The 12,514-nt window shown below is 36.1% G+C and overlaps 2 protein-coding genes across 2 annotated transcripts in view; one reads left to right on the top strand and one right to left on the bottom strand.

Moving 5' to 3' along the window:
* The first annotated feature begins 465 nt into the window (after positions 1-465).
* On the top strand, positions 466-10,836 carry LOC126279026 (uncharacterized). Its single transcript, XM_049979417.1, has 3 exons — positions 466-601; positions 9,993-10,193; positions 10,261-10,836. Exons 1-3 carry the CDS (start codon positions 544-546, stop codon positions 10,620-10,622), a joined length of 621 nt encoding a protein of 206 aa, XP_049835374.1. The 5' UTR covers positions 466-543; the 3' UTR covers positions 10,623-10,836.
* Positions 8,101-12,514, bottom strand: part of LOC126279023 (uncharacterized) — a 118,010-nt gene continuing 113,596 nt past the window's right edge. Inside the window, exon 11 of the mRNA XM_049979413.1 lies at positions 8,101-12,383. Coding sequence (XP_049835370.1) covers positions 12,285-12,383 — 99 coding nt within the window. The 3' untranslated portion in view covers positions 8,101-12,284. The remainder of the gene's footprint in view (positions 12,384-12,514) is intronic.

Below are 12,514 nucleotides of genomic sequence, written 5' to 3'. Positions count from 1 at the left end.
GGAATCAGAACAGAATATTCCTCATTTTATCTCGACCTATCTTCCACAACATGAGTTGTGGAAGTAATTATAGAGCAATATTGTTTTTGTTAGTTTACTTTGTGCTGTCCTTATAGTTGCATATAAAATAGTTATCAAGACATCATTTGGTACATAAACTGGAATTAAACTTGTTCAGAGGACAAAATGCACATAGAGATGTTTATCATTAATGAAATAAACTTACATGATTTATTATTAACAAAAAATAATCTGATGTGTTTCATAGGTTCTGAAATTTTAGTGTTAATCATGATAAAATGTTTATTTTTTATAAAGTCATCTTACATGTACAAATATTTGCCATTTCATTTAAAAGTTTTGTCCTTTAAGCTATGTATTTAGTGTACTGATATCTATGTAACAGCTTCACACTTCATGTAAAAATAATTTAACTCTGGCCAGTTCTAAAAATACTACAAGGTTACTGGGACAAGAAGTTCCACTTGATGTGGCAACTACTGGCTTCCCTAACCTAATCAACAGTAGGCACATCACAGTCAAATGCTCTGTCCCAGGCAACAAAATCATAGGGAACAATTAGTGCACAGTTATAAAAATGGTAAGAAACAAAATATCTAAGGTTGTAGTAATGACCATTTCCATTCGTAATATAATTATATTATCTACAGAAGGTTATAAAACATTCTTTCATTCTGATTATTATGGGCAATGCTTTTGGATTCTGGTTAGATGTGATGATTGTTAAAGTATTACTGCTAGAGAGAACAAATGCAGTAGTAGAATGATAACATATCAGTGTACTCAGTTGCTCATATTTTGCAGCTCATTCTGTAGTTCCACAGATTTCCATTCCAGTCATAGTTACTGTGCTCTTTCTTATTGCTTCTCTCTCTTTCAATTTTTATCTGCTTTATATCATGGTCAAACAATTATTCTCTTTAAGCACTGTGTGTTTAGCTGTCATACTCTGTGTGTGTTTAGTTGCCATAACCATTGTATCTCTCACCATGAAACTGATACAGCTGAAAAGATGGCTCTATCACTCTTATGTTGTTGTATACTCTCTAACACACTGCACACATGGATCAAGTATGTGGAAAATACAGGAATAGAACAAAACAAATTGTTATTTGAAGCATTTGTAATATTCATACATTTTTATATCTCTTGTGAATATTTGTTGATTTACTCTCATAATCCCCAAAGGAAAACCACAGAATATTTATTCCAAAACTTTTTCTGCTTGTACTTAATTGCCATTACAATCATAACTTGATTTTCATGTTTTTTTGTTTCAACTGAAGATTATTGACTTTTACTTGTTGTTAACAGGGACTGTCAACATTCTACAACTATTGCTGTAGTTACAATCATTTTCTTCTTTATTAGAAAATAAAATCATAATGTAGACCACATTGGTTGCACCCGAACAAACAGTCTTACTTATCTATGTCACATTCGCTACCTAGTGGCTACGTCCTACAGTCAGTCTTTTTTTTCCTGTTCTTGTTTCATTCTGTCTGTGGTTCGTCTTACCACATAAACCTCGGTCTACACAGAGTACTTTATCTGGTATAGAAGTACCAAAATAAATAAACTTAGCATTAGTAACTTACACCCTTTTAATGAAAGAATGTTACATATGAAAGCTAAAGCATACCTATGTGGTGACTACTGACCACCAAAAATCGCCTTTGTCATCAAAACTGATGTGACTATGTTCTTTGATTTCAGTCCGTTTTATTCCACATCACTGTTCACGTGTGTTTTCTGTGTGTGTAATATTTGACTAATAAATAATGTTTGTATATTCAAACATTTCATTAGTTCATTTATCCAGCCATCCATGACAGTGATTGAATTAACCACATCTGTATCAGACCACTTCAGCACAATAAATTTTTACTAGCAGCAGTGGTCAATGCGTGGCTGAAAAGTGCAATTATCAGTGTTCATCAGTTCAGGCAATGTTTAAAATGATCTTGTCCTCAACAGGATGTTAGACATTAAATTTTCCTTTTTGTTTCACTTCAGCCTTGCAATTTAAGATACGAAGTATGGCAGTGGCTGATATAGATATGGAGTGGAAATACCGGGAAGGTATAAAACTACAACCTCAAACAGGGAAACCATGTCTTCAATGACCTCATTGTCAATGGAGTATTAAACCCTAGGCTTCTTCCCTTTCCTTCTGAAGCCAGAAAACCTGAGTAAATATGGCTTGTCGACGATTTCAGTACTTGTTGACATCGAATTGCCAAAATTTGTTAGGAATTACAGTCACTGGCTTTCTCTCTGTATGCAGAAATATGGATTTCATCCAAGTTCCATTGTGCAAAGATCACAGAACAAAATTCTTGTTGCTAATTATTGAGGAGCCCAGCACATCCTCAGTGGAATCCAGAATAATGGAAAGCAACATGTGAAGTGATACACTGTCAGATATAGGAGTCCATTAGATTTGTATGCATAGGGGCTTTTGTTTGCTAGTGTAAATCATACAAATATGGATGCTTACAGCCTGCAAATATAGGAAGATACAACTGAGGTGTTCATTTGTGGCCAGGCATGGAGACATGGCCAAATTTGTAGTAAAGCTTTCAGATAACATCCTTCCTTGGAGCTGACGGACAAACAAACAAAATATATTCGCCACACACACACACACACAAAAAATCTACTCACCAAATAACAACAGGAAAAAACATATAAAAATATGTAGAAATGCACAAGGTTTTGGAGCTAATGGCTCCTTCTCCTGGTAGACGGGTTGAAGGGACAGGAAAAAGAATGAAGGAAAAGGTGTGATTTAGGAAATGGGGAGTGTTATGGAAAAGTCAGCCAGACCTGTGTCTCTCCTTATCATTCTGTCCAGTAAGTCTCACCTTATCCAGGATTCTGGGTTTTCTGTAACTCTTCCCATTTCTTTCACCTCACTAGTCCTTTTCCTTTGTCCCATACTGAACTACAGAGAAGTGGCTGGTGAATGGGGGACAGGTTGGGGGAGGTAGTGTCAGGCAGGCATGAGGATACAGTCTAGCAGAGATTGATTATATGGCACTTGCAGGACTGAAGGACATATTGTATTGACAATTCTCATTCACACTACCATAGATGGCACAGTTTGTGAAGCAGGTTCAGTTGCACACAATGCCATTGGTTGCTAAACAGTGGACATTCACTCGGGAGGACAGTAGTAGGTTGGTGGTCATGCCCACATTTCAAGGCTGCACACAAATTGCAACGGGGTGGATAAATGCCATACCGGCTCTCATAGGTGGCTCTACCTCTAATGGAATAAGATATCCCTGTGATGGTACTGGAATACAACGTTCTAAGCAAATGCCTGAGACAGGATTTTGCACTTGGGTCTTGCACAGGAATATGACCTATGTGGCAAAGTGTTTGGAGTGGGTGTAGCACAAAAATGCACCAGAACGTGTACTTTTGATAGATGGACTGAGAGAGAGGTTAGAAGAATTTTGGGATGGACATCATGAAAACTATTCAATGCCCGGGTGGAGGATGGGGCTAAGCTGTCCCAGACTGGAATTTTATTCGGTAATAAGGGGGATGTTCCTCTGCATCTGGTCAATGGGGGAAGGCTGGAGAATTAGGTGCATGTGTGTATATGGCATCTGAGATCTGTTCATGGACTAGGTCTGAAAGACAGTGCTTGTTGGCAAAGGCCTTCAGTATACTGGACAAGTGATTGCTCATCACTGCAGATGCAACATCCATGGGTGATTACATTGTACAGGAGAAAATTTAGTAAGCAATGGCTGCTATGGAAGTGGAGATACTGTTGGTGTTTGGTAGGATTTTATGTAGCCATTAGAGAGCTATAGTTCAATATTCAGTAAGGTATCACACTGAGTTGGAGAGAACTAGAAAAGCAACATAAAATTTATCAAGGTTGTGGAGCAGTGAGGATATAGTGTCCTAGCCATTGGTCTAAATCATAAAGATATCAGTGAAGCTGAATCAGATGAAAGGTTTAAGATCCTGGGTGGCTCGGAAGGAAAGCTGTTATGTGACCCATGAAGATCTCAGACACCCATCCAGAACGACACAAAGAATAGAAGGCACAAAAGTGGAAGGGCTACGAACTTGAAGAGAATATTATGGTAAAGAAATTGGAAGTAGATGACGATGAGACAAATTTGACAGAGCAAACGAAAGACTGAAGTCAAAACAACGCTCTTGGAGAAAATTATTGATCTCCTTCAGGGAAAATAGCATGACAAAATTATTCCACCTGGTATGCAATGTATTTGAGACAGGAGAAATACCCTGACTTCAGATGCTTCTAGGAGTGAATACTACTGAACAAAAAGTTTAAGAAGTATTGGCTTCAAATTACCGATACCCTTTATTTACAGATAAATCGAAAGATTGATACGAGCTGGACTTGGGGAAGATCAGTTAAGGTTCTAGAGAAATGTAGGAACATGTGAGGTGTATATTAAAGAAAGGCATTTATAGCATTTGGAGATATGAAGAAAGCTTTTGACAATGTTGCGTGGAACACTCGGTTTGAAATTCTTAAGGTACTAGTACCGAGGATAAAACAGAGGGGGCAGTTACATGATTTGAAAGAAATAAAACTGAAGTAGTAGTTGAGAAGGGAGCCAGACAGTGTTGTAGTCTGAAACTTCCTGGCAGATTAGATTAGATTAGATTAATACTTGTTCCATAGATCATGAATACGACACTTCGTAATGATGTGGAACGTGTCAGGTTAATAAAAGATGTCTGTACAAGAAATTACATTACACAAAATATTGCATGACACTAATGATCAAGTTTTTTTTTTTTTACTTAGTTTATATCTAAAAATTCAGCCAATGAGTAGAAGGAGTTGTCATCTAGAAATTCTTTTAATTTATTTTTAAATGTTAGTTGGCTATCTGTCAGGCTTTTGATGCTGTTTGGTAGGTGCCCAAAGACTTTTGTGGCAGCATAATTTACCCCTTTCTGTGCCAAAGTCAGATTAAATCTGTGTCCCTTTTGCAAGCAAATGCTCAGTCAGTACAGCAATTTCTACTGAAAGGCAAAGGTCCTGTATTTGAGTCTTGATCCGGCACACAATATTAATTTGCTAGTCTGTTTCATATCAGCAGACTATCAATTGCAGAGCGAAAATTTCATTCTGCAAATGTACTCCCAGCCATGGCTAAGCCATGTCTCCACAATATCCTTTCATCCAGGAGTGCTAGTCTTGCAAGTTTCGCGGGAGAGCTTCTGTGAAGTTTCTAAAGTAGCAGATGAGGTACTGGCAGAAGTAAACCTGTGAGGACAGGTTGTGGGTTGTGCTTGGGTAGCTAAGTAGGTACAGCACTTGCACGAAAAAGGCAAAGGTCCTGAGTTTGAGTCTAGGTGTGGCACACAGTTTTAGTTTGCCAGAGTTTCATATCACCGCACATTCCACTGCAGAGCGTAAAGTTCATTCTGGAAATATTACCCAGGCAGCTAATCCATGTCCTTGCAATATCCTTTCTTTCAGGGGTGTTAGTCTTGCAAGTTTCACTTCTGTGAAGTTCAGAAGGCAGGAGATGAGGTACTGGTGAAAGTAAAGCTGTTATGATGGGTCATGACTCATGCTTGGGTAGCTCCGTCAGCAAAGCACTTACCCGCGGAAGGCAAGGGTTCTGAGTTCGAGTCTTGGTCCAGTACACAGTTCTAATCTGTCAGAAAGTGTCATATCAATGCACACTTCACTGTAAAGTGAAAATTTCATTCAAGGTTGTAGCATATTCTCAATGTTATTCACTATATACATTGAGCAAGCTGTGAAGGAAACCAAGCAAAATTTGAAAAAGAAATCGAAATTCAGTGACATGAAATAAAAGTTTTGGGCTTTTTTGATGACACTGTGTTTCTTTCAGAGATGACAAAGGACTGGGAAGATCAGTTGATAAACAGGTAAAAATGAATATCAACAATATTTGCTATCAGCCAAATAACTGGTGACGGGCAGAGTAGAAAGTGTATAAAACTAAAACTAGATATTTCATGAAAATTATTTATGAAAAAGGGATAATTTGTTAGCACTAAATATTTAAGTTTAAATCTTCCTAAGTATTTTCTGAAGGTACTTCTCTGGAGTGCAGCCTTGTATGGAAGTGAAATGTGAATGGTAAACAGTATAGACAAGAAGACAACAAAACTTTTGAAAGTGCTACAGAAAAATTCAGGAGATTAGATGAGTGTATCAAATAACAAATGAGTAGGTACTGAATCAGATTGGAGAGGAAAGATATTTGTGGCACATGACCAAAAGAAGGTATCAGCATGAAGGAATTGTCAGTTGTGTAATGGAGAAAATTGTGTGTGTGGTGGAGGGAGGGGGGTGGGGTGCTAAAAATTGCTCACTGAGACCAAATAACATTCAAATGGATGTGTGTTGCAATAGTCAAGCACAGATGAAGTGGCTTACACAGGATAAACCAGCATGGACATCTGTATCAAATCAGCCTTAAAACTGGAGACAATAACAATTAAAGAAATGTTTATGCAAGAAAGCAATTCATGTCCCTCCAGTCATGCTAAATGCTCTGGATTTGTTTGTACTTTTTCCCTGCTTGTTTACAGAGTTCTTACAAACATATGACACTATAAACATGTCATGTCTATTAATGAAGTTCAAAAAGGATTAATTGTGCCACAAAAATATGTTACCATGGTTCAGATATGCATACAGTAGAGAAGAAGGAAGATTAGGTTTTAATGTACTGTCAACAACAAGGCCATTTGAGACCGAGTGCTAGCTTGGGTAGGACAAAGATAAGGCACAAAATCAGTAATGTCCTTGCTGAGGTGAACATGTAGTTAGAAAGTAAGAAAAAAAAGCTTTTATAACACTTAAGTTCGCCCACACATGTAACTGTGTGTGCATGGGGGTGGGGGGTAGCGCAGCTTTACAAGTGTGCATTCTGGCATACATGTTCAGATGAAGAGGGTGAGTCTGAAAGCTGAATGAACTGATGGAATCTCCTGCTGCTTCGTGCTTGCATAGTTTCATATTTAGGCACAAAAAATACAAAAATAATTGTGTTTTCTGTTACTGATGTTATGGTGGCCTAGAAGCTGGAAACTGGTTTGTAATAATAAATACCAGATATAGGGTGTGGAGGATAACAGCAACCAACCACTTCGTATAATGCTATTTATTTATTTAAATAGTGCCATTACTGGTTTCAACCTGACAAGTTCATCTTTAAACGACCCGATCACATTACGATACATTTTACATTAGCTTTCCCTATTTGTTTTCCTAAATGATGAAAACAAAATGTGAAAGCTAATGTAAAATGTGTTTTAACTTGAACGAGCCATCTGAAGATGAACCTGTGAAAACCAGTAACAGTGCTAAGTAAATAGCATTATACAAAGTGGATGGTTGCTGTTCTCCCCTCTGTAAAAGTCAACCCGTATTTTGCACACTGCCAAGGGTTCAGAATGCCAGTTTTTGACAAAACACCATAAATACCAGAGGAGTAAAATATAATCTGTAAGCTCTTCATTTTTAAATATGAAGCTATTGTGTACACTCTTTGCCTATGAAACTAAAGACACTCAAAACTTACCCTATTCTAAGTTTTTCAGGCTAGCTATAAGTTGCACTCAGCAAGTATTATTGACCATTTTTGTTCTATAATATTACATGAGCATCGTCAGAATCACTGGAATTTACAGTTTAAAGTACAGTAGCTGGCTGATTACATGCTCTTGCTAAATTACTCTATACTGTTTGCAGCTGTGGTTCATTATACTATCACTCACTTCTACCTTTCCTCAATATACCAATTAATGAAATATTGTAATATCTACATGAACATAGACTCATCAAACAGAAGAGGCAGTGAACAGTAGAATGTCATTTAGAAAAGGCTGATGTAATGTGCACGTGCATGGGGACAAAGTTAGATGAGGTTTTGCCAATTCAAAATGGCACTTATATTTCCCTCTCCACACCAAAGACTTATTAACTAACAGCCTGGCGTCCTGTGGAGACCACATACGAAGAAAAAGCAGTCCCTCTTCCACTATTCAGAATATGATTGTGGTGTCACTTCCAGGAAATGAAATAAAGAATCAACATAATGTACAGTTTTATTAACAAATACCAACACAATAATACTGAAAGGTACATTGTAACAGTTTTAAATTTGTAATGGCAAGTGTTAAAAAGGATAATATTAATATGTATATTCTAATCAACAGTCAGTTCTATAATACAGAACTTTACATAGTTACAAATCGAGCACATGATAGAGAGCAATACTGCCATGTGCCCACTGTGGAAGACACAGGTACATTGTCCAGACTTGTCTTTAACAAATTTTAAATTTCACTATTGCTTTATATGAATCATACAACTTGATTACACAAGGCTTAAAATACACAATTGTCACACTGTCTATTTTCATTTAGTGTAAAATGGAATTTAAAAATCTTTCCCTTAACCACAGGTATAAAGTAGTAGTGTTTTTGTGACAAGAGGAGTTGCTGAGTACGCAGTGAAACCACAAACAAAATGGAAAATGTATGGTTGACTGTGACAACCTTGCCACTTTTGAAAACTGTTGCATTTGGCACTTTGCGAAGTTCCTGAACTAACCAATAGAGACACCAGTGTTTGCATCATACAAAGAAGACATTTAACAATGGCCATTATGCATATTTTCAATACTGACACATGTTTACAATTGTTTTTTGGTGTTTTGCTTCTACCAAGAGAAGGATTTTCCCCCCTATAAAATTGTCTTGCCATGCTCATTCTTTCGTATTTGAGTATAAACTATTTGACTTGCTTAGCAGAGCATGTAATTGTCTTTCAAATCACATTTAGATGTAAGTATTGTGATGCATTAATATAATTTGGTTAAATTGTACCAGCAAGTTTGGTGGAAGTAGGACAACTTTGCCATTCCAGAATTTCTCAACTTTTCACACACTTTCCTTCATCATATCTTATATATTTTGTTTTGTTTTACATGTTTTTAAAATTCTAAGGTGCACATTGGACCAGGCTGGGAGTCCACAAGTATCAAAACCATGATGGTATTACTCTGTGACCTGCTGTCTCTGCAATGGTTAGTAGGGAAATGATCAGCGGAAAGCAGCTAAAAGATGTAATATTCCACTTAGAACCACTGAAAAGAATTAAGTGCTTATATTAAAAAAGCTGTAATGAGTGAGCAGAGAGCTTCAAACAAGTCCTTTCATTTCAATGGCAAAAGAGATCTTGTTTCACATCTTTGAACACAAATTTTACATAGTTTAAATATCTTTTCCTTTGCAGTTTTTAGAGTTTCCACAGATTTTAGCATATTGGCAAAGTTTCTCTGTTTCTGAGGTAACTTTACCATAGAAATTTCCAATTATTTTAACGTCAAATGTGTTTTTAAACTGTCATGGTTACACAAATTGTGAAACTAGAGATCAAGGGTAATTCTCTCAAAGCCTGTTCATACATAGCAGTTAACACATTACATGAAATAAAGAAAAAAATGTTCTCCCCGTTGAGATTACTGCTGGTGAGACTAAAGGTGTAACACAGAATAGCATTGGCAGAATAAACATTGAATGGTCACAAAATTTCCCTCTGCTGTGATTTATTATTCCAAACATTACCTACCAAACAGTGTGTGTGTGTGTGTGTGTGTGTGTGTGTGTGTGTGTGTGTGTGTGTGAGAGAGAGAGAGAGAGAGAGAGAGAGAGAAAGTGGGATAGATAGATAGAGAGAGCTGTGGATTCACTTATGAAATAAGACTGTACATTTTAAGTAGTGCTGGTGAAAAACAGTACAGTACAAAAGAAAGAAGATGGGCGCATTTCTTTACAACGATTACTGATGTTATTACATTTAGTTCATACAAATCTGCGTATCAGGTTGCAACCTTTGTATTTGTTATATTCTGGATGCAGTTGAGGTATCATGCATTGTAATACTCTTCCACAACTAAAGTGTCATCTTTTTCCAGGAGACTGGAGAAATATTCTCTCACTGTTGAATGTGGATCATGGGGAATGTACTTCATGCTTCAGACATCTGTTGTGGGTGCAGCCAACAGAAGAGGATTTATTATTCATAGGAAAAACAATGAAAGATGAAAACATTCCTCTGATAGTGAGTGTAGGCTGTGGAACTGGACTACTGGAGTGGTTAATCACCAATGCTACAGGTGAAGAGAATGATGTTATGTTATAGTGTTAGATAAAAATGGGACCTTAAAATTTTTCTTTTGCCAGGTTTGGCTGTAATAGGAGTTGAAGTAGACCGTGCATGGTGGGAATCTCCATATGCACCGCCCACATTCATCCCCCTGAGATTTGTAAAAGATGATGATGAACTGACAAAACTTCCCAAGGAACACGCACTCCTCTTCTGTTATTTTAATAACAACACGGCCTTTTATGATTATTTGAAGGTGTATGAAGGTGGGTGGCTCATTATCATTGGTCCAACAATTGGTAGTGGGAGACATTCAAAACCAGCACCTTTTGATAAAGACTTTCAAGATGTTGGATGGAAATTACAAACATTTAAGGAAATAGGACATACTAAAGATTACATAGCTATATACAAACGTAGTGGTATCACAGTCCTTTAAAACAATAACATTCCATGGACATTCATTTAATAATTAATGTCATGATTACTATTAATTTATTTAGTGGAAAATGCTTCAAATCGAAACCATTGTACACTTCCAATAATGTTACCTCAATGTATGGATGGAATGTAAGAAACATACATTATTTATATATGGTCACTTTTAATTTGTAACGCAAATACAGAAAAATAAATAGATTTTGGCATTGTAATTTCTGCATTGTTTACAACCATTGTACAAAAACAAAATAGTTTAAACAATTAATATACATTATGTGTACTTCTTCTAAATGAAGAATACAAAATTATATTTTAATTGCAACCTATAAAAATAATGTAATATTAAACCCCTTAAAATAAATGTCAGTCTCATATGAAAAAAAGTGAATTGAAAAATGAATGTAACAACATTTACCATACTTACATAACTTGTACAATTATGTACATTAACAGAAGATCATATTGGCCGCAAGAAACATATTATGAGAAATAACAAATTAAATAAATTAGGTAGCTATTTCAAAATATTGTATATTTTTAATGCAAGTTTAGATTCTGTTCCCAACGTTTCCAAGTCTTTAGAGAAGATACTTGCAATTAGCTTCTTACGCACACAAAAAAATTAGAAAACATAGTTTAAAAAATAATGTAACATTAATATACAGAGACTTGTTTCAAATGCAAATACTCCGTGGGTAATACCCAACAATGAATCCAAGTTGCAGAACATCTAGCAATCATATCCTTTGTTGCAAAATATGAACAAAGTAAGTATTTGTTTACAGAGCAAAGGAAACAGAGTTTCAAAGGACAGGCACAAAAAATGGATTTAGAGGTGAATATTACCCACTGCAAAGCACGTTGCAGAATGTTTAGCAATGGAAACAGTGTACTGGAAAAGTAAATTGTAGATTGGTCTACACTGTGATTATGAAAGCTGACACTGAATCTGGGATTTGTAGCCAAAGATCTCCTTCTTTGTGCAAGAAATAACAAAAACAAGTTATACAAAATTTGCAAAAAGATAATGAAATGTGAACCATTCAACATACATGACAAGAGAGATGCTAAAGAGGAATAAATACCCCTGAGAATTAAGTGTAAAGGATCTTCTCCATACACAGCTTCTCACATCTTTATGACATATGGTGCTGTCCATTGTCTTATATGCATTGTTATAAACTTTGTACATCATTTTCAATATCCAGATGCCCAAGTGACATAGTTCACACAAATTACCTTACATTTCTCTGTCCAGCTGAGCACCATAATAATTATTATTATTATATTTCTCTCTCTTGTTACATGGTACAGACTACTTTTTCCATTGACATTTTTAATTCTTGATCACAAAAAATAAATCTTACATTTTGTGGAGACTCGGTGTCAACTTCTTTATATCTCTATCATATGTGTGACTTAAACATTTTTATGCATACAATAATGTCTTGTAATAACAACAACAAGAAAAACAACAGAAGCAAGAGGACTCTAAAGACTAGTTCAAAAAATGCAAGTCAAAGGATAAGGAATTTGCTCATCTATTCACTGCTTAGGACAGGATCAGTTAAAAGTAACAGTGAATTAAGTGACATGCTGAACAGTTTACTATTAGAATCCTTTAGTTGTCAAGTCAGGAATATGATGTTAGCTTGTATCTTCAGGGGGCTGCTTGTTGCAATACACTAAACTTCAGCTCTCGAGGTTCTTGGAAGTCCCCCATGATTTGTTCATTTTCCCGTCCTGGGTGAAACTGAATCTGGGTGAACAGAAAACATTTCACGAGATGTATTCACTCACGTCAACACTTCCTTCCACAATGATAATTCCTCCACATTACCTTTTTAATTCAACAGTGGAAAAGTTATTTTGAACTTAGTGACTGATATG

The sequence above is a fragment of the Schistocerca gregaria genome, chromosome 6, assembly GCF_023897955.1.
Source record: "Schistocerca gregaria isolate iqSchGreg1 chromosome 6, iqSchGreg1.2, whole genome shotgun sequence".
Taxonomy (NCBI): Eukaryota; Metazoa; Arthropoda; class Insecta; order Orthoptera; family Acrididae; genus Schistocerca; species Schistocerca gregaria.
The sequence above is the reverse complement of the archived record's forward strand: the minus strand, read 5'-3'. Positions and strand labels throughout refer to the sequence as shown.

Bases quoted from the DNA above. Each gene is read 5' to 3' on its own strand.
- LOC126279026 (XM_049979417.1), top strand. From the start codon at position 544: ATGCTCTGTCCCAGGCAACAAAATCATAGGGAACAATTAGTGCACAGT. The intron at 602-9,992 runs GTAAGAAACAAA...ATCTTTTTCCAG, and splicing joins AGTGCACAGTTATAAAAATG to GAGACTGGAGAAATATTCTC. The intron at 10,194-10,260 runs GTGAAGAGAATG...TTCTTTTGCCAG, and splicing joins GTTAATCACCAATGCTACAG to GTTTGGCTGTAATAGGAGTT.